The sequence below is a fragment of the Corapipo altera genome, unplaced genomic scaffold (genome assembly GCF_003945725.1).
Source record: "Corapipo altera isolate COAL_440 unplaced genomic scaffold, ASM394572v1 0, whole genome shotgun sequence".
NCBI lineage: Eukaryota > Metazoa > Chordata > Aves > Passeriformes > Pipridae > Corapipo > Corapipo altera.
In genome coordinates, this window is record NW_020884872.1 from 31352741 (window position 1) to 31379819 (window position 27079).

Consider the following 27079-nt stretch of genomic DNA (forward strand, 5'->3'; position numbering starts at 1 on the left):
GCGGGATGCGGGAGCCGGCGGGATGCGGGAGCCGGCGGGATGCGGGACAAGGGGCGGCGACCCCGGGGCGCCTTCCCGGCCGCCTCCCCCCACCCCGCCGCCGTCGCCCGGGAGCGGGCGCGGGCCACGGCCGCCAACGGCCCCGCCGCCACCGGAGGGAGGGGAGGAGAAGCGGGGAGAAGGGGGACAAGAAAGGGAAGGGAAATCTGGGTCTCACCTTCCTTCTCGGCCCGCGCCGTGTGGAGGAGCAGCGCCAGCGCGAAGCGCAGCGCCGCGCCCCGCCAGGCGGCCGTCCAGCCGCCGGCGCGGGGGAAGGGGCAGCCGCCGGGGGAGCAGCGGAGGCAGCGCGGGGAGCAGCGGGGGCAGCCGGGCGCCGCCGTCATCGCGCTGCCGCCGGCGCTACGGGTGCGCCGGGTGTCCGTGTCCGCGTCTGCTCCGGCTGGGCCGCGGCGCGCGCGCGGAGGAGCTCGGGGAGGGGCGGGGCCGGGCGAGCACCCCCGCGAGCGCGCGCGCTGCGGCTCCTGACGCGCGTGTCCCGGGCGGGGGACGGAGAGGGGGCCGCCCCGCCCCCCGGGGAGGCCCCGCCCCCGGCCAGGCGAGGGCGCAGAGCAGGTGCCATTTTAAGTGTGGGCAAGGCGGCCTCACTTTCCCCCTGGTCTAGGCAGAGGGCTGGTGACCGGGTTGTTTTGGTTTAATTTTTTTACTTTTTTTTTTATTATTATTTTTGGTTTCTTAAACGCGACATTAGGTCTTTTGTAAACGCCGGCTGTTTGCGGCGGGGCCAGCCCACCTCCTTAGCGCTCTCTCTCCGTCACCGGGAGGGCTGTGGTGACGCTATTGTTGTTTCCCTGCGGAGGCCGTCGGCGTTCCTCCTGCCCGCCTCCAAGATGGTGGCGGGCGGGCGCCGAGCCGTTGCCTCTGTGTGCGGCGGCCTCGCTGGTGGGCGGGGGCGTTTCTCTCCGGTGTTTCTGCCCATTTCCCGCGTCCTGTCTTCCTTGCTCGAAGCCCAGGGTGTTGTGGAGCAGGGGTGTCGGCAGCCCTCCCCGTGAGGAAATCCGCTCCCTTCCCCCACTGCTGGGCCTGGCCTGTCGGTGCAGCACCCTTGGCAGGAATAGAACTGATGGAGAGGGAGGTTTTGCCCGCCTGAGGCGCGGTGTGAGGCCTGTGCTGGAGCCAGGGCGTGATAGCGTGCGCCTGCCGTTGCTGACATGTATGCACTATGCCTTTGAGGGACACGAGTGGCTGTAAGGCCTTTGTGAATGCATGGAGAAAATTTGCGATGGGGAGAAGGCAAGTTCTTAAACGTGTGAGGTTGGTGTCTGTCAAGAGGATGTTGCGCTGGGAAGTGGGTCCATGGAACCAGTGCTGACCGGACCTGTGATACCAGGTGTGCCATGGCTCCCAGTGAGAGATATGAATTGGGAATTGCCTGTCCAAGATCAGGACTTACAGTGCCAAAGGCATCTTGGATAAAGCGTTAAAAGGAAAAGTCTGTAGCACAAATAGTCTCTGTTTAGTGAAGAAAAGCATTAGATTTTTAGAATAAAAAACCAGTGTGCACCCATGTGCTATTCCTTAGCTCATTTCCCTACCTGAACAACATGTCACATTTGGTTTGAAGTGGCTGAACGTGTCATTGAGTTTCAGCTGTCAGAACAGCATAAAAGACTTGGGTAGTGTAATAAACCCAGAGTCTCTAAAGGCCTGACTAACAACCTAACTAAAATAGTATTGCTATGGCTTTTGCACAAACTTAACACACACTGTTCTTTTTTCTTAGAACTCCCCAAAGACACCTTGAAAGTCTGGATACGGCTGTTTTGTTGAACTATGGCCACAGTATCAATGAGGTTTATTTTTAAGAGTGAAATGGAGAGTTGGAAACACTGGGTCAAAACCTTTCCCAGGAAAAGTGGTCACTTCCTGAAGACATGGGAGGAGGAATCAAGTTAAATGCTTCTCTGTAATTACTAATCTTTCAAAGTTGCATAGTCTTTTAACTACTGCATAGAAAATGGGTATACACCAATCAGTGACTTATGAGCATGAATCTCTGTCAACAGTTACCAGAACCACCCAAACCACATATAAAGCCTGATTACTGCTGTGAGCAGAAGTCCACACTTTGACTTCTGTGGGGGATAGGTATGTACATCAAAGAGCATGATCAAACCTAAGAACTGAGAAAGACAAAACAGCAATTAATGCTGCATCTTTATTACAGTGGACCCGGTATGATCTTGATTTTACATCCGAACTAGGCTTCTGCTGTACATGCATTACTCTTCTGGAAAAAGAAGTCAGCTCCTTCCTATTTCTCGTCTTTCAAATCCAGTGTTGCACAACCAAGCATCCAGACGTTGTAATTCACGCTGTAGAGCATCCTACCCACTGAAATGAATGGGAACTCTAATGCAACTAAGATGTAAGGATGGCAACATCTACCTTAGGGTAAAAATGGAAATGCCAACTATGCTATTAAAAAAGGCCATAATATACATGAGAGAAGAACCATGAGTCCTACCATTATGGTATCTATTAATCTTAAACTTTACAGCATTAAAATATGGGAAGTTTTTATTTGTTTGAAACACAGACCGTCTCTTGAAAAAGATATGAGTAGAAAACAAACAGGTCGTAGTACATATTCTCCTTTTCATCTTTGTCCAGAACTCCCACTGTTTTCTGTGCAGGAAAAACCAATACAATATGGTCCAATGTCTGTAAATGATAAAGCAAAAAGCATTCCATTAATTTATTTCTGATTTAGTCTGGGTTATATTGTTTCATACATGTTTGAGACTCGTCAAGTTGCTTGGTTTATGCATGCAGCGCATATAAATATTAACACTTGGATATTGCAGTATTGCTTGAGCCTATTGAACAATTTTTAAAAAATAATTTCTATACTGAAAAAAAGCTTCTTACAATTAACTATGACAAGGTGTAGAATATAGTTCTTATAGAAATCTAGTTGTGTTGATAAACAGAAATTGCATAAATACTGAGACACTAAAGTTCAACAGCCAACTTTTTAGATGAAGAAATGCCCAGTTCTACTGGAGAACACATTGGAAAGACTTTCAAATAGGGAGCTGTACTCTGATTCCTGCAGCCATTCTCAGCTTTGTCAGCATGATGGCTAGAATAGAGTAAATTTAACACCAGAAGAGCTATGGTCAGTCCACCTTCAGCCTTGCCTACCTTCAGTGAAGAGGTTTGTACCTAAAGACTGCTACATTTACTGAGGTGTGGTAGTTTAAAACATTCCTCCTAATGCACACCAAAGTGCCAGCTTTCAATTATCGTGCAAGTTACCTTTGTGGATAGTTTATATTCTTTTTTTTTTTTTTTTTTCGGTCTGGGCAGGGAACCAGAACTACTAAAATAGTTCTGCCACCTTTGATATGGAGGCAAAAATTCCTGGGAGAGTGTCAGTGTGGTTAGTTAGGACCTGTAACCTCTTCAACTGCTGGTACTCAGTAGAAGTGATCTGCCTGACCAACTCCGAAAGCAATAATCCATTGTTTGAACCACCTTGTCTCTCTCCTGCAGGGAGTTACCTCTTCTGTGGGACACCGATCAAATCCAGGTGATGTTGCACTTGAATAAATAAGAAACTTTTGTGAGGTCTATTTCTCCTGTTCTGCTGGGATGGCATGAACTCATGGGAAATAGAGTTTCTTAAATCAACATTGAGATTGAGGTCATGAATATACCTTGGGTTACTTTCTCTTTGCGTTTACCAAATGTTATACATGATTACTTGGTAGAAAATAAACGAAGCAAAGAAAGAAATAAGGAGAGATAAGGCTGTTAGGTAATCCAATCAACTTTCCTGCTAGTACAGACTTACTTAGCTTGTTTATTAGTACGTTTCAAATTATTTTTTAAATCACTGAAAGAATTCCTCTCAAAAATTTGCACAAGCTCTGCTCTTCAATAAGATTTTCTGACATTCGGTCTTTCCCCACCCTCTTTTCATTTACTCCTACTTGTTCCCATATGTAGAAGCCCAAGTATTTCCTCTCCATCCTTAAGGTTTGCATTACTTAAGTATTTGCTGGCTGGAGACATGTCTCCATGTACTTCTGCTTTAACAAAACTGGATGTATTAAGCTCTTTTAACCCTTCTCTATAAAACCACTCTTCCAGATAATTCTTTCTGCTGCTCCTTTAATTGCTTCATTTGCCTCAATGTTATGATGGATGACACAGAAACGATGCACATACCAGCACTGAGTCTGCTAGGGAAAAGTTGTCCTTTTGGAAAAGTTTCAATAAGCTTGAGCTGCCAAAATGCCTTTGCATCACATCAGTGCTCTGCATCACTTGGCTGTGTTTTTGAGCACCCTAAAACAGGGTTTACTACCCAGTGGATCTGTGGTGTGTCTTTTACTTACTGATACTGGACCTGTGTGCTGAAGGCAACCCTGCATTGAGCACTAGTGGCTCAGGACTCCCCTGCTGTTTCATTTTCCGTGCCAGCTTCAAGTCATTGGAGGGCTTTGTTTCCAACATTTGTAGCATTGCAAAACTTTTGCATGAAGAAAACAAAGGAGATATGATATATTGGGATTTTAGTATTTCAGGATTGTCTACAAGATTTATTTTCAGCAAACCTTTGTTACTTTTTACTCAATGAATATTTTCAAGATAAACAGGGGTAAATTTTGGGGGGTTTTATTATTTGTTTTACTTTGATTTTCTGTTTGCTTAACCCCTCATCATCATATGCTTTTTGTTAACCCAGTTGGAAAAAATATCCTCAATTTCTGTAAGAATTTTACATTTTAGGAATTAAATGTAACAATCCAGAAGTTACTTTCTCAGAGAAAGCGATGATGACTTTTTGATTGGACTTGTAATTTAGGATACACCTTTGCCCAGTGAGAGTCTGCTTTCAGCTTTTCCATGTGGTTTACCAGTTCTCTCTAATAAAAGCAAGGATGCAGTATTTTGCTGGCAATAGTGCTATCTGTACTATCACTACTGTGAGCTGCAGTGTGAACTTTTGCTGTGGATACATGCCTGGAAAGATGCATGAAATAAGTACTGGCCTCATTTATTTGACCACTCCTTCAGGTTTCCCTACTGCTACATCAGTGTCATGCAGTTGCCATATAATTGTCCCTCTCTCCTACTGTGATCCTGGCACCAGGCAGAGTGGACTGATCTGATCGTGGGTGACCTAATTAGTTGTGATCGGCATACAGGTTTGATATATAAAAAGTGAAACCATGGAGGAGGCTGGCTAGAAATGGGTGTTGTGTGGCTGTAGTATAGTGATATGAGGTGAATGACAGACCAGTGTTACCTGACCTAATGCATTTGCAGTATCCTCATGCCCTGTCCCACGCAGTGTTGTGCACTGGGTCATAGAGAACTTGGGGGATAGGACACAAAGGTCTCAATCCCACCACAACCACCAGGTTAGCTTTGTGCGTAAGAGTACTGCCAGTGAAGGGAACTGCTCCTGTTCACCCATATGTTGTTTAGATTCCTTGTTAGTATGCTCCAGACTTTCCAGATTCATTCCCTGAGGGTGCAGCAATTCAGCCCTATTTTGCTGTCAGCACAGTATTACTGCCTCCTCCAATGTTTGGCAACCTGGCAGTTTCTGGTGTAATGGATAGATATTTTGGTGTGACAGCAAGGTGTGTGATATTTATTCGACCCATACTCCACATTGATTCAGCAAAGCTGGAACTTCCTAACACGGCGCTTCTCTCAACCATAGTCTGGTAGAAATCCAAGACTGCTGACGTGGTATAGTGTGGTATGGTATACCCACAGAATCATGCTGGGTATCTGTGTATCTGCTCATTTTGTGGTAAATCCCATGCGTTAAATTTTCTGCTTTTAGAGGAGGCATCTCATGCTGAAGCATCCATGACTGCTGAATGAATCCACTGATTGATTAGAAAGACAGAGAAAGGAGGAAGAAATAGAAAAGGAATAGGCCTGAACAAAGAATAGATGAACCAATACCTTGTTCTGCCCAAAGATACACAGAACTGTATCCTTGTGTTCCTAAAGGTTTTCTGAGTGTTGAAACTTCATTGAAAACCTGTTCTTTCAGTTAAATGGGATTCTACGAAAAATGGTGATAAACTCAGCTATGTGTATCTTTTCTGATGACAACATCCAACTGCATTGCAATGATGTGCCAGTGCCAAAGTGTTTCTGTGTGTGGGTGAGAAGATGTTAATTAATACTCAGACTGGTGAGGTGCAACGGATTTTCATGGCAATTTTAAAATCATCAGTATGCTTCGTCATTTATCCAGTTGTCTCCATGCAGATTCAGAAGCTCAGCCACAGACACCTCCATCTGAAATTCTTGGCCAGAGTTTATTCAGTCCCAGATTACCACCAATGCATGTGGAACCTATGTCATAAGGAGGCATTTTTTATGAGGTGCTGTTAATTTCAGTGCACAAGCTGAACAAAACAATAGAGGAAGCACGCAAAGGGGGCACACATCAGCCACTGTGGTTTCTGGTTCATGCCTGGGCCCCTGATCCTCAAAGAAGGAGACCAATGTCAGAGACATCTGCACATGGAGATCAACTTGCAGGATGAGGCAGGGTGAAATTCTGGTGGTAGAATTTGATTAATTGCCTTACGATTTGAAAACAGTTCCATCTGTTTCTTCCCGCTTTCTGTGCATGTGGTGTGTGTTCTCTGTCTTTAAAATCTCTCTTCTGGAAGAGCTTGAGGAGTTTGATGATTAGCTTCTTCTCATTGCCCTTCAGACAACTCTAGATATTTTCTCCATCTTAACTCAGTTATATGCTCTATGATATGAAGCATGAGTAAGGGGATGTCTGGATTTTCCTGTCCTTTCAGGTAGCCTATGTTAACATTAGTACTGTAATTCTGTGTACAGCCTCTCAGATATGCACTTCTCTTTTGCTCTTTGGTTTTCTCTTTCATTTCTATTTCTGGGTTGGATTGTAAATGATGGCTCTTCACTGTTGTGACTTCCCCTTTGCTGCTGTGGGTTAAGTATCTCTTTCAGTTCTGCATGTAAAAGAGAAAAAAAAAGATGAGACCAAAGGCTCTTATGGTGCAGCTTTGTAGGTTTAGAAAGATCTTCCCTGATATTTTATTGCTGTGGACTGATTGACATCACTTTAGCATGTCTCCAAGTGCCTATTAGCTCATCTCTCACACTGAGAAATAAAGGCTCCCAAGAAGCACTACAGAGATATTTATCGGTGAGGGTTAGCCCCAGTATAGACTGTACTAGTATGATCATTCAAGGCTGTATTCCCTCAGCTTCCATGTTTGTTCATGATCACTTCATTTTCTTTTAAAATTTGCTGTGCAGTATTTTTTTGTGCTATAAGGCTCTGGGGGAAACAGAGGAGATGAGGTACAGAGCTCGTAAGTGTTGTCTCCTCTCTTTCGTTCTTCAGAGGAGATACCAGATCTGTCAGGGCAGAAAAAAAAGAGAAGTGGCACCAGCTGAGCAGGACAGGAGTAACACAGCTCCTGCCAGATGCTTAAATAACAGCATGGGGCTGAGCAGTTCTGCAAATGGGATATAGCCAGTACTTTAGGAATTTGCTGCAGTTCCCAGTGCCAGCTCATTCTTACTGGGCTAGCATGTTGTACTGTCCTGTAAAATTGTATCTAGTGTCTATCAAATCCCAGTCTGCATAAGTTGAAATATGGCTGAGTATGAGATATCGCAGTCTTTTATTATACACCAGAGTGCAAAAAGATTCTAAAGATGAAGTGCTGCCGTGGATGAGGAGCTGTAGTAGGTTGGAGGGCTAAGGAAGCCTGAGTTGAGGCTCCTGAGTAACTAGTTGATTTTCTTGAAGAAATTTGTTTTTAATAAGAACCTGCTACTCTCCTTCCAGGTGCTGCTTTCCCATCAGCAACACAAGAGCTGTCAGCGTTGCCTGTCCAAACTGAGGTATAGATGTCTGGGCACACATCAGGGTGGAGGTGGAATTTTGTTAACAGAGAGAACTAAGAACCCAGAGAAGACAGAGCATTTGGGAACTGATGCCCTCTCTGGAATATTAAAAGACCTTCTACATACCTCAGGGGTTATGTCGAGATGGATGAGTGTGGAGAGTTGCTTGCCTGCTCTTATACTTTGAGCTACCAGGCTGCAGGCCAGCTCTGATATGAAAACTGAAACCACAGCATTGTGACAGGGTGCTTGTATTTACCATAACTGTTCTCTCTGCAGGACTTATCAACACAGCTCTGAGCTTTTGGTAAGTGCAGTTACCTGATACACAGACCAGTCTGGATAACATCCATCTGGCTCAGACTGTAAGCAGCTGCATGCACCACCCTGCACGGGCACTTTTTGTGAGTTGCAGTAGTCCGCTCCCACACAGCTACTGCAGCAGTCGTACACAGATACAGTGAGTTGCTAGTCACTGTGCAGTGGAAGCAAACTGTTCCTGTGACAACAACACTCTTAGCATATAATTTCATGTTTCATAGTATATAATCCCTTTGGATTGTTCAAGTAAAATGTAAAAATGACAATATATTGAAACCAAATGAAGAAAAAATTAAAACCAGAGCAGCTCTAAACTGACATATTTAAAATTACTTTGAAATGAAATTAAACTTTTCAATAACAAATGGGTTTCTTGTGGCTCCAAAACAAACAGTAAGGAATGAAATACAGACTTATATGTGCGTAAATGATTTAGGTGGTGAATGGGGAAGAGATGGTCATAGAGGGCTGAGCTGAAGAAAGTACATTTGCAAGTTCCTGAAAAACCCATGTAGGAGAGAGTTCCACAGAAAAACTGAATACTGTGACTCAGCTTGATCCAGATAAGGTTTTCATAGGGGAATAAAAGGCAAAACCTTTGATCTTGGTTGCCATGATAGAAAATTGAGTAATAAATAATGGTTCTGTTAATGTCTTAATCATAGCTTATACATAATTTTCTCTTGCCAACATTCCTTTTTTTCTAGTTGTACTTTGACACAGCATGATTGCATGAGTGTCTCAAGTAAACTCAAGAGCTCTTCCAGGAGGAGGCCTGACTCCTTGTCGCCCACCAAAGCTGGATGTGTCAGAAGAAAGGGACTGGATGAAAAGCAGCCAAGGGGACTTTCTGGCTGGGGATTGTGTAGCTAGCCATCAGCCTGCTTTCATGGAAACACTAGTAAGAGAAACATCCCCAGGGAACCATGTGGGCAAACGACACCAGATGGATCTAGGGAGTTCAGCTTCTTCCTTAAGTAACATCTGCTGGTATTGGAAGTATCCAGAAAGCCACACCACACTTAAAAATTAAACAAAACAAAAAACAATCTGCAACAGAAAGAAGAACAACCCAAGATAAGTTAGCTGCAAAAACCTGCATTTTAACATAAAAGCTTCATGAAAATGTTGCGTAGCAGCCGTCATGCCAGATAGAGATGATTCAGTATCATAATTGAGTTTGAGCCGAATGAGATCTGGTCATGTCCACAACTTTCAAGTATTAAACTCTTGATCCTGCTCAAAACATGGTTATTTACTATGCCTTCTGGTTTACCTGCACATTGCTCCTAAAGTATGGGGAAATCAAATCACTTAAAAATTCTGGTAAGTGAAGCTTTCTTGGATTCTTGTGTTAGAGTCTTGTGAACTAGTTAAAGGCAGAAAACAGATACAAAATGGGTACATTGATCGAATGGCAGGAAGAGGGAATACCGAGGCTTTGAATAGAAAACCTATAAATTTATAAGAAAATATATGAGAAAGCATATTTTTGAAACTATTATCCCTAATAAACAAACAAACAAAAAAATGTAGTGCTACTCTGACGTTCTGTGAAATTCTCAATTTTGTGATTGAATTACTACATTTTGTGATTGATAAATAAGTTGGTGCCATAGTGACTACCTGTATAGAAAGCTGTGCAAGTTTCTGGAGCCCAAGTGAAAACTGAGTTATTTATAGTTTAACATTTAATTTCTTTTTATGCTCCATATCTTTGAAACCAGTGTCATTTTTAGCTCGTCAAAGTACAGAGGCACCAGTTTTGTTTTTCCAAACCTATGTATTTAAGGAAGGGTGTTTAAATGGTGCCGGCAACCTTGTATTTCTAAATGTTAGTGTTCTGGTTTTCATCTAAATAAAGAAAGCAGGATTTGCAGTTGAAAAATAAGTTTGTAGGCTCAAAAAGTACAATGGGAAAAAATATGTGAAGAAACAAAAATGCCAATCAAAAATATCTGTGTTAAAATTGGACCATAACACCTGCTACAATGTTACTGTTACCAGTGCACTTGCTGTAGAAAGCAGAGTACCAGGGCCAAGTACAGAAGCAAGAGGAATTAACTTCAGCTACTCCAGCAAGGCAGAGCCCTGTGAATCACACTAGGAAGCATAGATCAAATCCTCTTATGTAAACATCATACGGGGCTGGCACTAATCCTCCTCACACCCGAGGAGGACTGCTGATGTGGCATTCTCCAAACGCACATTTGCTTTGCGTAATTGTGGGCAGTCGTTCTTGGGCACAGGAGGCCTAAGTGTAAGCTTTCATATTGTCTGCTCAGGGTGAGCAAAACTAGATGGGGAAAAGCAAACTCTGGACATGGCCATGGTCTGCTAGGGCCACCTCATACACCTCTTGTCATCGCTGCTGTCCGCAGAGACAGGACATTCTTCCCCCAGCACACCACTGTCTCATGCCTGGGTCCAAGCCCGTGAAGAGCTGGGTGGCCCATCTCAGTCCCAGGTCCTGCTGCATCTCTGGAGTCATGTCATTGGTCTCATCCTGGGTTTCCCAGCAGTTGTCTGCTTCAGTGCAGAATGCTGAGGACTCATCTCCTGTTTCTCACCAATGTTTAACTTGCTGAATCAGAACTCCATGAAATGATTCAGGCCTGGTTTCTGGTGACTAATACTGGGCACTCCCTTCCTCCTAGGCAGTGGTAGCTCCTCAGTGCTCCCAAGCCCTGTTCAGCCAGGCAGCTACAGGATTGGAGACCAGATGTGTTACTGTCCCACTGAACAAGTGGTGGCTGGTTTTTGTTTATACAGCAATGTGAATTTTTAGTCTGAACTTATTTTTTTTCTTTTCAGTCTGTGCAGTTATATGATCAAAAAGTATAATCCCTGCACACACAGATCCTATAGTTTATAGAGCTGGTCTTGAAGAGAGTCTGGGTGGGGTACTGTGAAATTTCTACTGTTGCTTTTTTCACTCATCTGGGATCAGATGTGGAATAAAGTAAATATCTTAGGATGAAGACTTAATACAGGCATAGTTTTATCTATGTAAAGCTTTCTTCTACCACGTTATTTTTTCATTCGCACAAAGAAGTCTAAAACTTAGAGGAGCACTTTGAGTAAGAGCTCTGGCCCAACTTCATTTTGCCTCTCCTCACCCATCAAACACAAAAAAGTGTAATATAATACAAACACAGCAATCTCCCCCACAGAGAACCATACAGCATCACTGCCAGGTGCTCTCTGCAACTTTTCCCTATTTTGTTCAGCAAGAATTTGAAAGCATTAGCAGTTTGATCACTGTTGTAATTTTCATGGTTGCAGGAAGCCCAGCAGGCCTTGCAGCTCCAGCATGAGACTGCCTGCTCAAGTCTGGGAGATACCCCACATTCTTCATTCTAGATTATGAGTGAGACAGAAATGTTTGTTCTGCTGTCCAGGTCTATCCATCTTTAGAGTTTACGTGCAGAAGCCACTGATATCCCCAGAGAGTTAAACCTTCTTAGCTAATCTTCTAAAAAAGCTTCAGAGACCTTTTGGCCTAGGCTGGATCTTCCTCCTATGGGTTTTCTTGGGTATCTTCATATTTTGTCTCTTAAATTAGATAATTTCTCATCCTCTGAAATATCTCTGGTGTATGCATGAATATGAAAGGTATTTTGCAAACCTTGGGGTGGTTTGTGCTCTGTCTTAATCTGTCAGTGTCAGTGTAACTGGATGATGCAGACTCCCGGTCAAAACCAATAACACATTCAGCTCTTGACTGCAGGAAAGTTTGCTGCTATTTGGAATTACATTTCTTACAATTATTGCAAAGCTTTGGCTCAGTTGTTCAGGAAGCCGCTGAGTAGGATTTTTTTAATAGTTCCAGTATGGGAAGTTCAAGATGATGTAGCTGTGGTCAGGCCATTTTCCACCACCCAGTGTAAAACCTCACAGTTATCCACTGTGACACAAAAAAAAAAAAAAAATAAAACAAAACAAAGGCACATTGTGGTATGTCACCTGATACTACACCCAGTTGCATTGCTCAAATCCTTGCAAATTTAAGGTAAATGGGTTATATTAGAGCAATAGCTTCTATTCTTTGTCTTCTGTGAATATTTCCCTAATACCTGGGCAAAGCGGGATATTTCACACTTCTTTGCCATGACATGCTGTGAAATGTTTGGCTGTTGTCCTTAGAGTCTGGTAATGTCAATCTCTTTTTTTGTTCTTACTTAGAGCTCAACTTTTGATGCCACATGAGGCAGCATCCTGACAAAGAGGAAACCCGATGGCACAGCTGTAGTTTCAAATACTCCAACAGGTTTACAAAGGCAAAGTATTGCACAGTGGCCTAGTTTAGAACTGTCACAGGGAGCAATTAATCTTTGTCACTCCATACTCACTCTAGAAGCATTTGAAGCCCAAAGAACTCCCTGGAGCCACATTTCTTCCTGCCAGCTCTCTGTAGAGGGGCTCAGTTCTGCTCCAGAGCACATTTACTCACTTCAGTAGCCCAGAACCCCTCCAGGGTCACTACATGAAGGCAATTCCCAGTACAATAGCAATAGAAACACCGATCACACAACATAATCCACTGAGTTTTCACACACCCTGAAGCTGATGGGTGATGAATTTCTTTTGGCCTTTGCATTAGCCGGTCATTAGTAGCTCCTGGCGTTATTCAGGCAGTACATTTCCTTCCCCTTCAGCCTCCTAAGTATTTTCCATGGATCATATTTTCACCAAATCACAACTCTTCAGCTGTTAATTTCTGCAGAGCCTGGACAGCTCTTCACATGTGTCGCTCCAGTTGTTGGGTGCCGACATCTCTGTAGCTCCTGCTTTCCTGGATGCAACTTCCGTCTATTTGGGCAACTCCATCTCCCTTGGCCTTTGTCTCTACATCATCTGCAAATGCCACCTGGCCCAGGTGTCCCTAAGAAACAGATTCTTTCACCTGACCCATGGGATGCCTATGAATGCATTGCAGTTGGGCCTTTTCCAACTATTTAGTCACTTCACTAGAAATGTTTCCTTGAAATGCTGCATCTGGTCTAAATGACTCACCCTGAGGCTGGGAATTCACAGCTGATACCTTTAAGAAAACACCCTAAATTTCTGTCTCAGTGTTTATAGCTCTGTCAGAAGCCTGTTCATGGCATTATCAGTGATGTTATTTTCCGCAGCTGACAAAGTATGAGTTACCTTTCTGCAAACTCTTTCCAAAGTAAATGTTAATACAAAAGTTTCTAGTCCCCCACTGGGCACACAGTCTGCCTGTATTACTCATTCCAAATTCAATACACAAAGTTCAGCCTCATCAAAACTGTCTTCTGACCAGAAGCAAAGGGAAACCCCCAGCAAAAGCTTCCTCAATGCAAATAACCACTCCTTCCACAATGCAAATAGCAACTCCTGTGGAGGTTGCCCTTTTGCTGCTTTTTTGTTTGCTGTTTAATCGGCATTTCCAAGGAGCCAAATTTCTGCTTTTTTCCTTCCTACAAGAAACAAAAAAGATTTATAAGGCTCTGCTTTGCAAGATGCATGGCCTACATATTAAAAATTGTGACAAAAGATTTTGGCCTTGACATCCAGAAGCACTGTTAAGATGCTGTCCTGCTTTACCTTTCCCTTCAGAGAGTATTAGCTTAGTGACTGGAAAGCCGTCCCACTCAAGGCCAACAAACTTCTTTTTAGAAGTGCTTTTTCTGTTTTGTGCCCACTGCCTTAAGTACAAAGTACACAATGGCTACCAGGGAAAGGCCCAGCATGGAGAGCAGCATTGCCCTCCTTTACTTCTTCTGGTGGCAGAGGCAGCAATTAGGGTATAAAGCTGGATAACATGTTATTAATAAAATACAGCACCATCACTTGGAGGAAGTGCTGTCTGCCCTAATAAGTTCAAACTACTTATTCCCTCAGCTGCCTAGGCACTGGATGTTGCAACCTAGAGGCAACTGAGTTGCTAGAAAGTTAATGGTTGAGTTAAAGACCTGCTCAGGTTTTTGCGGAGGAAGGCTTAAGGCAAGTCAAGGCAATGATGGGGCACTCAGAAGACTCTTCTGAACCTGAATCTGGCCCTTGAACTGGGAGCTATCCCTGCAGAGTCTTACTTTTAGGTGACCAGACTTGCTGCTAATATACTTTTCTTGGTAAATGAACGGCAACCAAGGCGATTTGCCAAACTGTCTTGTCCTCTTTCTTAGACTGAAAGAATCACTCACACCTCTGCCAGTTTGTTTACTGTGTGGTCAAAGATTTGTAGCGTGATCAAAGGCACTGATCCAGGTGGGTTACCAATACTTTTGCAATAAAACATTTGTTTAAGTTTTTGTCTTAAATAAAATAGATGTTCTTATGAAGATTAACATTAGAATTGTATTTAATGGGGTTTTTTGTTCTTTTTTACTTCTTCGCAGAAAATAAAGGCCTAGAATAATTTCTTACTGTGACAGTAAAGTCTCACTTAACTTTATAAGCTCTTTAATGTAGAATGACTTTCATATAATACAACAGCTGACGTGTAAAGATAAACAGCATTATTTTATTTTTTCTGTGACTCATTTGACATCAGTCCACATTTATTCATACTTTGTGGAGCATAATGATAGGTAGAAAATTTATTTTAGTTACCAAGCAAATGAATATTTTAGTTCATTTAATTTATAGTGTATATCTGTCTTTATAGTAAAATGTAGACATTTGAGGCCAAAGTCTTGTCTGAGGCCCATGGCTTGTGATCTCAGATCTGTAGGCAGCAGACAGCTTTTTTATTCCTCTTTGTCTATGGGAGAACTAGAGTTAGTAATGCTGGTAAAATAGCAGCTGTTGAACTTTATTTCCATGTGATCTAGCAATTATAGCACATACCATCACCTGATAACTTAGTTGTTATTTTTTACAGTCCTCACTCTGGTGGTTTCAGATATTTGAATTCTTTCTCCTTCTCCCAGTGTATCAGATGGCTCTAAACAGTTAGTGTGGTCCAAGAGACCCAATACAGAAAGCTCTGCTTTTTTTCTTTCCTTCATGGGGAAATCGCTTAGTAAGCAGTGCCTTCGGGGCTCATGAATAGAAATACTGGCTGCATGTCCAAGACTCCTGTCTCTGTGCCTGTCTCCTTGCTCAAGGAAGGCCAGTTTTCTTAATTTTTTTTCCATCATTCTGAGTGTGAGCATTATTGATCCCCTGTTGCCAAAGATATCTGAGATCTGTCCAGCCATCTGCTACACCCCTAAGACTGTGATGTTGCACCTCCCATCTCTGTGGTATGACTCCAGTGCTTTCCTTTGGCAGAGGAGGGAGATTGACCTTTGGCAGCCTCTGGTCCCATCACACCCGATTATCCTACTGCCTTCAACTTACCTACCATACTGTAAACTTTTTATTATCAGTAAAGACTCTGACAAAAGAGGAACCCAGGAAGTTATACAAGTTAAAAATTACTCAATTATAAAAGCACTTATCTTCTAAGGTGATGAAGAGATCAGTCATGGACTATTCCTCTTACTCTTTCTTCCAGCTACTAGACACTTCTGCAAATACTATATAAAACCAATAAGCAGCTAAATGCTATATGATGCTGAAGAATTTATATATGCCTGTTTCAGTTCTGCAATGTGTGCCATTCCTATGAATCCAGGCATGAAGAGCAAAACCCCCTGTAATTTAAAAATGCTAAAAGAAATTACTTAAATACAGCTACTGGAAGTGGAACAAAGGATGCCAGCTACAACAGGAAATCGACTTTTCTGGGTGTTCACAAAGTTGTGCTTTCTGCTCGTCTTACTTTGTTGATTTTCTGTATCTCCATGGTCCCACCACTTTTTGTGCTTGACTGCTGAATGGCTTTTGGTCATGGGCTTCTTTTGACTAAACAGACACAGCTGAAGTTTTCATGCTGCCTGAATTCTTTAATTGGAAAAGACTCAAGACAAATATGAGAGGCCACCAGATTCCTTCCTGTCATCTGTAAGTAATTTTCAAAGACTACAGAGAATGTTGTAGACAAGTCAAGTTTTCAGTAATCTCAGAAGGAGAGAGGGAATATCCTGAAGTAAATACCAAGTAGTATATGTTGTCTGTCCTGGGAGGCCAACATGCCAATCTAACTGAAAATATGCTCTTCATTAGAAAACTACTTGCAGCTTTAATCAGCTTTAGCTGATTTTTTTTCAGAGTAACAAATTTACCAAGGTGCAGGGCAACCTTGAGTATAAGGTGACCTCTCACTCTCTGTTTTAGTAGGAAAAAAAAATCAAATATCATTGTGTGCTGAAAATTCCCTTAGTTATCATTGCAACACACAACAGACCTACTTCTGACGAGCCATCCCTAATGCCTTATGGAATTAGGAGAATAAATGTGAAACAGGAAGTATGCTGGTTGTAAGGGCTGGGCTTGTTCTCAGACAAGACAGTCGGTGGTTCCATGTGAAGTCAAGAAAAAATCAGCAAATAAAAGTTGTACCTCTTTAAATCTTGAAGGGTATTTACAGGAGAATTTCTGGAGAGGAGTGTACAGAAATGATAATAAAGACTTCTTCAGTAAAGAGCATGTGTTTTTGTGCCTATGTTACATGGATAATTACATGAATGCTACCTGTAGGCAAAAATGTAATTTATGGGTTTCTACAACATAACCCATACATTGGTGGAAATAATTATATTAGTAATTAAAGGTATACCTTACACATGGATTCTAGGATCAACAACTGTGGGAAACCACAGCAGGTTCAGTATTGGGTTTGGTGACCAGATTGTGAAAGAAGGAATCCTGAGCTGCAGATACTCCTTGTTAGCAGCAGTGCCTTCAGATGGCATTTCAGAATGTTGTTATAAGCAGTGCTACCCCTAGAGATCCTTTTGAAACATTTTATGAAGTCACAAAATAATTACATTTTTGTCCAACCTTATTCTGAAAATAGGCACCTGGAGACAGTCATGACTTTTCTATATTTAGCCAGCCAGATCCCATGCAGAAGAGCTGTCTTCTGTTTCTGAGCACTGTGTTGCTCTCTGGGCAACTTGTGAATGCAACAGTGAGACTGATTTTGTGGTGTAACAGCTCAAGTGGAAAAAGTGCACATGAATTCCAGAGGTTGGCTAAAAGTCTTAAACATGATACATTCATCCCAAACTCTACGTAGACTGGATATTTCAGCACTGGATTCTGTTATGAAAATTACTTCATTTCATTTAGTTGATTTATGATTTTGCGTACAATTTCTTTGGGAATCAGATTAATGCTGATAAAAGTCCAAATGTCCAAGTTTTCAAGGAGAAGTTCTCTCTCTTCCTTTTTCCCCCACCCCTGGTTCCAAAATCTAGAAGAAAAGCCCCCACATCATTAAAGGTTTGTAGAATCATGGAATTATTAAGGTTGGGAAAGACTTCTAAGATCATCAGGTCCAATCATATTTAGCTAGCAACAGTACTACTGTATGTAATAACAGGTCTGAACAGAAAGAATACTCAGTTTTTAAAAATTTTGCAGTTCTTGTGACAGATCCCAACTTTCTGGAAAAGTCTGAAGACATCCTTCAGATGTATGGTCCTGATTACACTCATCATCATGTGATTGCCTGGATTTAGCTGTAGCTTTCAGACTTTCAGCTTACAAGAAGATGTTTGGGGGCCATTCCCAAACATTTCTGTTCACTCATCCAAGCAGGACATAAGCTGTCCTCTAAAAATAGGGAAGCCAATTTAAAATTATTTTGTTTGGACCTGTATCCTGACATTGCACATAATTAAAGCACCCAGAGCCACATGAAAACACAGCTTCGAACCACAGGAGAAAAGTCATGGCTCAAGGATGTATTACACATACATGAGGACTACACGGATGACTTGACAGCTTACAGATGCTGGGGAGGAATACATTTCAGGAAGGCCAGGGCCGTAGATCATTGCCTGGCATCCCTGCAGCTTTGTAAGCTGTTCTCTCCAGGATCCGGTTTCAGAAAGGAATGCCGTCACGGGAGATTTTACCCGATGACTAAAATTGCTGACTTTCCAGCACAATGTTTAACCTCCCATTCCAGGCTCCACGCTTGCTTTATTTACTAATCCAGCCTGTAGCTGTTACATGGAGAAAGAATGGGGATAAATACTATGCCTTAGGAGCATATGTGTGGGTGGAGAAAGTACCACTCATCATCACAGCATTGTAGTTGTAGAAGCCCAGAGAACTTGATTTTAGTCACAGCATGGACTGTGATTTGGGTTGTCACAGTAGTCTCTCCTACAAAACAGTGGGAAGATCCCTCATTTGCAGTCAGGGAGCTATTACAAGGAGAGAGCGTGAAATGGAATAGGAGTTCTCTCTCAGCTTTGATCCCAGAAGAAAAATTACCTATAGAATAGAGCATCCCAGGCTGCAATATATCTTCTGTTATGTTCTCTGTGCTGTGAGGGAGGATCTGGACAGGGTCCACTGCAAAGGAAACAGCTGCAGGGAAGTTTTATGACCACATGGTTTTACTAGACGTGGCTTTTTGGTATCAGGAGATTGATTTGGGACAACTTCTACAAAGTATATCTTTTGCTGTATTTCAACAAACCACTAGCCAAGGGTAAAACCTTTAACTGCTTGGAAAGATCAATAATACTTAAAGGATAACAGTTTCTTAATGTCACAGAAATACCAAGTTTCTTATTACCTGTTCTTTTGTAGCAGCAAAAATATATTTCAAAATACAAAAGTTCAAAATGGGAAACCATGTAAGCATTGCTAACTTGTGCTGTGGACTTGGTTCAGTTGCTGTCAGTGTTCACATGTTCTTTATGAGTGACAAGGTTTTATCTTGAATCCCAGCTGAGTCATGGGATTTTATGAGATTATTCCCTCTTGTCCTTCCCCTCCTCTCAAAGAATGATGTTGGCAGCCACCGTGGAAGAATTTGAGACTGTAGGCTTCCTGAAGCCTAAAAAAGAGGAAGCAAACAAACCCACCTTTAATGTGTATATACACACAGAGGCATACACCCTTACACCCACAGGTGCATGTATAGACATGTATGTCTGTGTGTGTGTATGGGTGTCTGTCTGTGTGGAGGGAGGGCGGGAGAGAGAGAGAGAAACATTTCATGATCTGTGTGAAGGCAAGGATTTCAGGTTTTGTAAGGCAGTTCCTGGCAGTGTAAACCCTCTGAAAAAAACATTAATGAAAGTTTGGAGGTACACAGCCAGTTTGGAAGACTCAGTGTGTTGCCAGTCTAGGTCCTTTAGGAGTTGGAACACTTGTGGCTGGATCTTGCAAGCATTTGATTCACTTGAGCTTCTTTGCACATGGATAGAGGCGATAGTAGACAGAGGGAGCTACCCATGAAGTAGCACAAAAGCTTCATCTCTTCCAGCAAGAGATTCCAGCACCCTGCCACTGCACTTAGTTTTCTCACTCGTGGTGGTAAAGTTTGCATCATACTTTGTGAGGTCAGATGCTAAGGGCCCAAAAATTACATTCCTCCTCATGAGTAAGCTTTAGGATGACCTGGAATGACTCATGAGGTTAAAGGGTTGTAAGGCCAAGCCATTTGTGAAAATACTCTTTTAAATATTGTCTGGGTTTTCTGAGAAGGAAATTTTGTATGAAAAGCATGAAAAAATGCATCCGGTAGCTATTAAATATTTAAATATTTTTCAAGATTTGTAATTCTATATGCTGTAGACTCTCTTCATTGTTTCTTATTTTTTCTATATGTCAAAAAAATTTTAAAACAAAAAAAAATATATATAAATACCAGCAAATATTCCTACTATCCAATATATTCAGACTTAATTAACTTGTCAGGCTTGGTTTTTACCAAGCCCTTTCTTTGGCTATGACAAATTATATCTCCAGGTCTGATTATTCATTAAATGTCTACTGTGAATTTCAGGCTCCCTAATGCTTAAAATACAGTGCAGGTATAATGGGATTAAAAATTAAAGTATGTTTCTTAATTTTATTTAATTTATTACTTTCAATTGCAGAATTTAAATTCTAAGGATGCTGCAGAACACATCAATTAACTATACTGAGCTAATTAACAATTATAATAATTTTTTTTACTACAGCACACATATTTTCAGACCTGAAAGAGATGACTGGATGGTTTATTACCGAGATTAGCTTAAAAGCTTTGTTTTTATTTCAGTGGTGGGCACATTTTAATCCACTTTTGGGGTAGATAATGAATGACTGCATGTCATTGCATTTATTGGAAAGATTCAATGATGAAATTAAACATTTTAGAGTATTGTTTCCCATGGTTTCTTGAGTCACATAATAAAGTCTTGGGATGAGCATCTCACTGATGTACGATAGTAAACTACAAAAACTGTGTTTGGGGAGCAGGATAGTTGAGGTTCTTAGTAGCTGATGCTCAGAAAATCCTGAGCCTGGCCCAGTGCACACCGATGGCTGCAGGGAAATTCCTTGAGATTCCAAAGGATTCTGGCTTAGATGGGTTAGAGCTGTGTTGCAGTTGTATATTATTTTATACGTCTGTTTCTCTGGAGAAAGTTATTTTATGGTTTTTGGTTTTTGTTATGAAGATGACATATCACATATTTATTTATAAATAATGAACTATTGTACCATATGGTTGACTTTATTTTCTCCATTCAAGGCTATAAGCGAACCATAAGAACAGACTTGGCTAAAATTTGCATGAGAAATTATTTGTAGCATGCAGCCAAGCACCACTTCATTATGCTCACAGGAAACCCCCTCCCTTCTCAACAAAACAGAAATTTAAAAATAGGACTCTATATGCAGGGCCTGATGTTACCACTGCTGCCTTCAGCTGCACTCCTATAATTTATGACAGTTGTGTAGTTCATGCAGGTCTTCACAGGCTGAGAATACGCAGAAAGAAATGTGATGTTTATGAAAGTGCCATTAGAGTAACGAGCAAGAAGGAGAATGCAGTGTGAAAAACAAGTTTTAAGGATAACACAAGCTTACCAGTGTTGTCCTGGTAAATCTTTTAAGCTGGAAAGGAAAATAACACCTGGATAATTTGCCAAAGATTGCTTCTCATTCACAAGTAACTTCAAAATCCAAAGGAAATACTTTTCCAAGAGATTTTTCTGCTTCAGCTATGCTATGGGGCTGGGAAATGCATTAGTTCAAGCAAGTGCTACAGCTTGTGTTAAAATCACAGATCACAGAATCACAGAATATTCTGAGTTGGAAGGGACCCACAAGGATCATTGAGTCCAGCTCTTAAGTGAATGGCCCATACAGGGATCAAACCCACAACCTTGGTGAAGACCTCACTAACTCTAAGATGAACTGAAAATCCACAACTCCTTGTGTTTTATTAAGCAAACACCTGTCAGGAAGATTAAGATTTGATAACAATAGGTTACATGTCTTGCTGCCCTTTTAAATATGATATCTGTGATGATACTTTATTATCTCCTTTCCCTTCATAACACCTTCCTCTTTGGCATCCTCTTCTGCATGAAAGAAGCCCCTGAGGTCATCTCATCTATTTGTAATGTGTTTTCAAGTCTCTTTTCAACTGTGATGCCTGTAAGAAAACAGCTGCTGTTTAACAGTTAGAGAGAGGCACTCGTAAAACAGGAGCTACAATAAATGTATAAGAAAGGGGTTTTTTACATTTGTCAGTCTCCCTCTCTACAAAATGGTTATGGGGCTGTTCTCTTACAGTCTTATCTATGAAAGGCAACTTAAGTGCAACATGGAGCACTAAGAACCCATGGGAGGTTCTTATAAACATTAATTAAATATTTTAAACTAATCATATGAACACCCAGCCCCGGTTAACTGAAGCTGATTACATAAGCAGACATTTTGCTGCTGGTGGACTTTCTTCACTGCTCAGCAAAAATAGCTGGAATAGCTGGAAAATAGTTTTTTTCTGATTTGTAAAACTAGTTTGTGCCACTGCTAGTTTTGGATAGTAACATGAATCCATGAAGCCTGGTTGAAGCCATAGTAGGCAAAAAGCAATAAAATAATTCTTAAAAGCTAGATGTTCCTCAGTGCTGAATTGAAGCAGCTGCATTTAAGGCACTATTTGGCATTCATGGCATTCAGGGCAAATTATACCATTCAGTTTTTGAGGAAAGAAAATGAGTTCTGCAGTTAACAATGGTTTCAGTAGGGAGCAATTAGGATAAGACAGAAAAAACCCCCAACAACATTCTGTATTCTCTTTCTGACCCTTCCCTGGAGACTCCATGTGTGCAACTACACAAGTCATTTGACTTTGGGTAGAAGGAGATAACACCTACCTCCTCATGGTGCCATGAGATTAGCCTCATATTTGTAAAGCACTCTGGCAAGATTAAGTGTTACTCAGGAGCCCTACACTCCTGTTTGAGACACCAGCCCAATACCCAGGACTTAACAGAAGGCAGACATTCCTCCTGCAGGCCAATGGCAGAGTATGCAAACAGCCTCCACCATAGTCATTCTTCTAATGAAGCCACCTTTGTCAGGCTATGCTGTGTTTTAATTACAGCTTAATTGGCTTAGCCTGCCATTGTTAATGTGCAGCTGTTAATATTTTGCTGTCCTTGATCCTGTGGTTATACTTGTATTGAGCAGGTTTATGTTTTGAGAAGCAGTGCAGATCAGTGGGAATAAGAAGACAGAAGTAGAAAGGCAGGATTGTTTTACACTTAGCATCATTTCTTAGATGTTTTATATGCCAGTCTCTGCTTCTTTGGGAAATGGGAAATATCCTTCCTCTCTTTTTCTAAGCATCTCTGCACTTTTCTGTGCTTGTGGGAAAAGCAACTGGGCGATGATCTAATTCAATGCAAATGAAAGGGATTTCATCGCAAAGGATGGTAATTGGTGCAGTACTGCAGGTATGTGCAGGCACTGGGACTACTGAGAGAGGAAGACATCTGCCCTAACAGGGCTGTAATCACCTTGTACTTTCACTAATTGCTGAGAGCTGGAGCTCTAAAGTGCCATGCTATATTTTTATATAAAATCTATTAAATTGCTATATCCTGGCCATTTTCTCCACCTGTTCCTATCAGCCCTCATTATCACTGTCCCTCAGCAGCCAGTCTCAAAAAAGAATGCAGTTCCTGCAGCCTTCCATTCATTAAACTGGTGTGGCAGAGGACACTGTAAAAAATAAAAAGGATACAACTGCTCAGTACAATAAAATTAAATGGGCTGTAGGCTTGGCTTCCCCTCTCAAAATTAAACCAGGAATCATCTTTCAAACACAATGCCTTGTGTCAAAGCAGACTCTTACCTATTTTATCACTGTTATTCTGTGTCACGGGGATGCTGACAGTCACTTATGCTTACATTTTCACATATTTTTCAGCATAGTGATCAACTGGGAAGATTTTCAGGAATAGGTAATATACTTTGTGATTTTGTAATAGTTGGATTTTTCCTTCTCAGATGTGAACATCTTCTCAAGCTTTCTTTTATCTCTTATTAATTTTATCAATCTCTTCCCCAAAAATCCTGATTATATGGTTGTGTGTTCCAAGTATGAATTTCTCCAGAGTGTTAGAAATCACAGGACAAGGTAAAGCAAATAATTGAAAGAGAAGACTGTTGGAGCACTGCAAAAGGATTCTGTTTTTCTTGCTACATGTGCAGATCCATCCAAATATGTCCTCTTCAGAGGGGGTGAAACATGTTTCTGTCTTGCTGTGGGCTCATGATCTGTTCTCATTCATCCCATCAGTTCCCTCAGTTCAGTGTATTTAACCAAGGCTAAAGGCTGGTTCATTCTGGCTTCTGGTTTCCAGGATGCTGATAATATTTTTCAAAACCGGATACTTTTTGGCACAATTTTTGTGCTGCTTGTTTATAGTTTGTGTCCAAAGGTTTTACAGCAGTGAGATTTGTTCTGTTTCTTTGAGAGTGCTCTGGGAAGACCTGAAAGGGGAAGACTAATGGAGTCTCTGAGAGGACTCTTTACCAAGAATTCAAAAGAGGGAGAGCAGGACTTTCTGTAGCAGTTTACTAAAGAGCTCCTTGTTTGCCGTTGGAGGCAACAGCATTTTCTATGCTTACCATGATGACACGATAACAATACTAGAAACACAAAGGTACTCAGTAGTTGTCGTGTACTGTCATCATGTGCTTGTTTAAGTACTTGTCAAAATAAGTGATTTCACAAAAAGCATATGAACTGTAAGGGCCAGCACCCTTTTGCTAGCTACCTACATCTTAGAGTGTATTTGTGCTCACTTTTTGGCTAAACTGAAAAACCTTCTTTGGTGTTGAGACCCTTTATTTTTCTGGCACAGATCACAAAGTGTGGACACAATTGAAATCACAGCTTTATGTAAATATTCATTGCAAGATAACTTGAAGACAGCAGAATTTAAGTGGATCTGAAGGCAATGAAGGTAGCTTCAGGAAATGGAGTCTGATGTGATTATTGCTTGCAAATGTCATGGGCACACTGGGGATCACTTGATGGCAGAGGTTTTCTAATTGAAGTGGATCTTTGGTACAGGATTCAGAGCTTTTAGGTGCAAAATGGTGGAAAGGCTTGCTACAGTGTTTTCTTAAGCAAAGTAGAATAAAAGCAAAATACAGTAGCTCTCTGTAGAAAAATAAACATCCTGGGCTTCAGCAGAGTCTTTCAGATAGACTGTCTCCTTATTTCCCTGTTGAATAGTGCTTTGGCTAGTGTTTGAGAAAGGATGAAGAAAGGTAATGATAAATTCATTATAATCTTCTAAGAATTAAGAAAAAGGACATAAAGTTATTCATTTTATGGATGAGTAACAGCTGAATCACAACTGAGATTTGAATTGGCAGACTCTTTGGATCTCTAATCCAAGTGAAATTCCAAAATAAGAAGTAATTTCAAAACAAAAAAATAAACTTTGAGGTTACTCATAAAAGGAGGTTTTTGGATTTTTTTTCCCCAGGACACCATTCTGAATGACATATTTCTTTGTCCTTTATAAATTTTTCCTCAAGTTTTTTGAAAAGACAGTAATTTTGGCTCTTTACCATGCAGTGACATGGGAAGCTCAAGAGAAGGAAACTGAAAAAGCATAATTTCCTCAGATTTTTGGACTGTTGAGAAGCCCAACTATTGGAAGTCCCGGAAAAACCTTCACATGACCATCTATTTTGGAACTTGGAGCTGGGTTACCGTGGGATAATTCATACGAACACACAGACTAATCACAAGGGCCTTGTTATTTAAACGTGCCGATTACTTTTTTTCTGCAATAGCTCCTGCTCTTCTCCACATCCCACAATGCATTCCAGAGCTACTATGTTAATTGGAAGTATATTCCTGTATGTGAAGTGGACTTTAATTAGCACCTAAAGGGCACATTCTGGTGTCCTGACTCATGTGGCATGGGGGTGTAGTTCTGTTGCTCCATCACAGCCTGTGGGACTTCTCATGAAGAAAGGTACTTCCTGGCCCAGATGAAGGCTGGCTTGGAAGCTCTGAGCCACCCAGATGGGATAAGAGACTCCACTGAATCTCCAGCATGGAATGCCATGGCCCGGGGCCCTAAATAACAATAGTTACACTAACACTTCTAATTATTTTGCTCAACTAATAAGCAACATGAGCAGCTCCAGATTTTAAGTCTGTGAGCAAAGTAGGAACACTGTAAAATCTTGGATTCCAGGCAGTCTTGTAACAAATTAATAACCTTGACTGCTACGTGAGTCATCTGTAAAATGGGCCCTGAGTTATGAAGACAGACACCAACTGTGGGGGTATCACAGAAAATTAAAATTAATGTCACATATTACTGTTTCAATTACAATAAAAGTACTGCATCTGGAAGTGCTGAGAAAAGTGGGAGGGGCAAAAGTCCACTGATTAGCATAATTACATCCATGCATCTGCTTCCCAAAAGCAGGCTGTGAATTGGTTTCAGCTCAGCATCAGCACCTCCTGCCAGCCATGCAATGAGACAGCTGTGAACAGACATCCCAGCTCCTGTTCCATGGGATGAAGCTGGCAGCCAGGATGGAAAGAAACAAAAGGCACTGATTAAAACAAAAAGCCTAGTCTACAGGTTCTTCAGTCATGACATAAAAAGTCTTTTTTCTTGTTGTTGTTGTCTTAATGCTATTAATCGCCTTTCAAAGCCCTTGCAAAGTGCACTTCCCTGATGATAATAAAACATTCCCTCCAAAATCAGTTCTCTGGCTTCTTCCTCGTTCTAAACCCACATGCACTCAAAATCCTCACCTGCAGGACCATAGGTGCAGATGTCACTAAATACAGCTTCTTTGATGGTTACTACAGAACAATGCATGTTACTCTCCTTTTCATGGACACCCTATGACAATCCAGCTGGAGGAACCAGGGCCAATTTATAAATCACCTGAGCAGTGTCTCAATTGTGCTATCTCTGTGAGGCATCTCCTGCCCCATGACAGTGGATTAAAATGTCAGCAAGTACTTAATGAAAATTGTTATCTATTAATTATTTCGTAACTCTGTAGAATATTTATGAAACTATACTGTAAAGAGTTATACAGACTTGAGAATTATTATCTTAATTGTGCTTTGACTGGAATTACAATGCACTGAGGTTACTAATCTCTTCTGAATGAGTTCAATGGTAGTAAAATATTTTAAATCCTTTAAAGTGAGGAGAGAGATGAAGTTATTTAAACACAAAGTCCTGCCTAAAAGTACTCTAAGCAATATATTCATCACAAATATAGTAAGGAAATATATGAAAACTAAGACATGAAAAATAGGTTTTAATTGTTTAATGTATTTCTTTTCTTGTTTTATCAAAATGTTGTGCTGGATTTTATTAACACTAAATCTATTTTATATTGTTAGAATACAATAAAATGTTTTAAGACATAGCATTATAGGTTTAATGTCTCCTGTTGAATCTAATGTAACTCATACAATGTGAAAAGACTGTTTATCTGC

At 41.3% G+C, this 27079-nt stretch overlaps 1 protein-coding gene and 1 long non-coding RNA gene across 11 annotated transcripts in view; one reads left to right on the top strand and one right to left on the bottom strand.

The window, feature by feature from the left end:
* Window positions 1-420, bottom strand: part of TMEM131 (transmembrane protein 131) — a 90666-nt gene extending 90246 nt beyond the window's left edge. The window contains exon 1 of the mRNA XM_027642282.1: window positions 218-420. Within this exon, the coding sequence (XP_027498083.1) occupies window positions 218-383 (166 nt within the window). The 5' untranslated portion in view covers window positions 384-420. The remainder of the gene's footprint in view (window positions 1-217) is intronic.
* Window positions 421-531: 111 nt separating this feature from the next.
* Window positions 532-26018, top strand: LOC113946667. Of its 10 annotated transcripts, XR_003527514.1 has the most exons (5): window positions 532-612; window positions 1781-7929; window positions 8212-8239; window positions 8961-14490; window positions 15725-16753. It is a non-coding gene; the product is annotated as an uncharacterized LOC113946667 (long non-coding RNA). The 10 variants fall into 10 exon arrangements; XR_003527507.1 differs by adding an exon at window positions 25175-26018 and having other exon boundaries at window positions 1781-14490; window positions 15725-16173; XR_003527508.1 differs by having other exon boundaries at window positions 1781-8392.
* Window positions 26019-27079: the final 1061 nt, after the last annotated feature.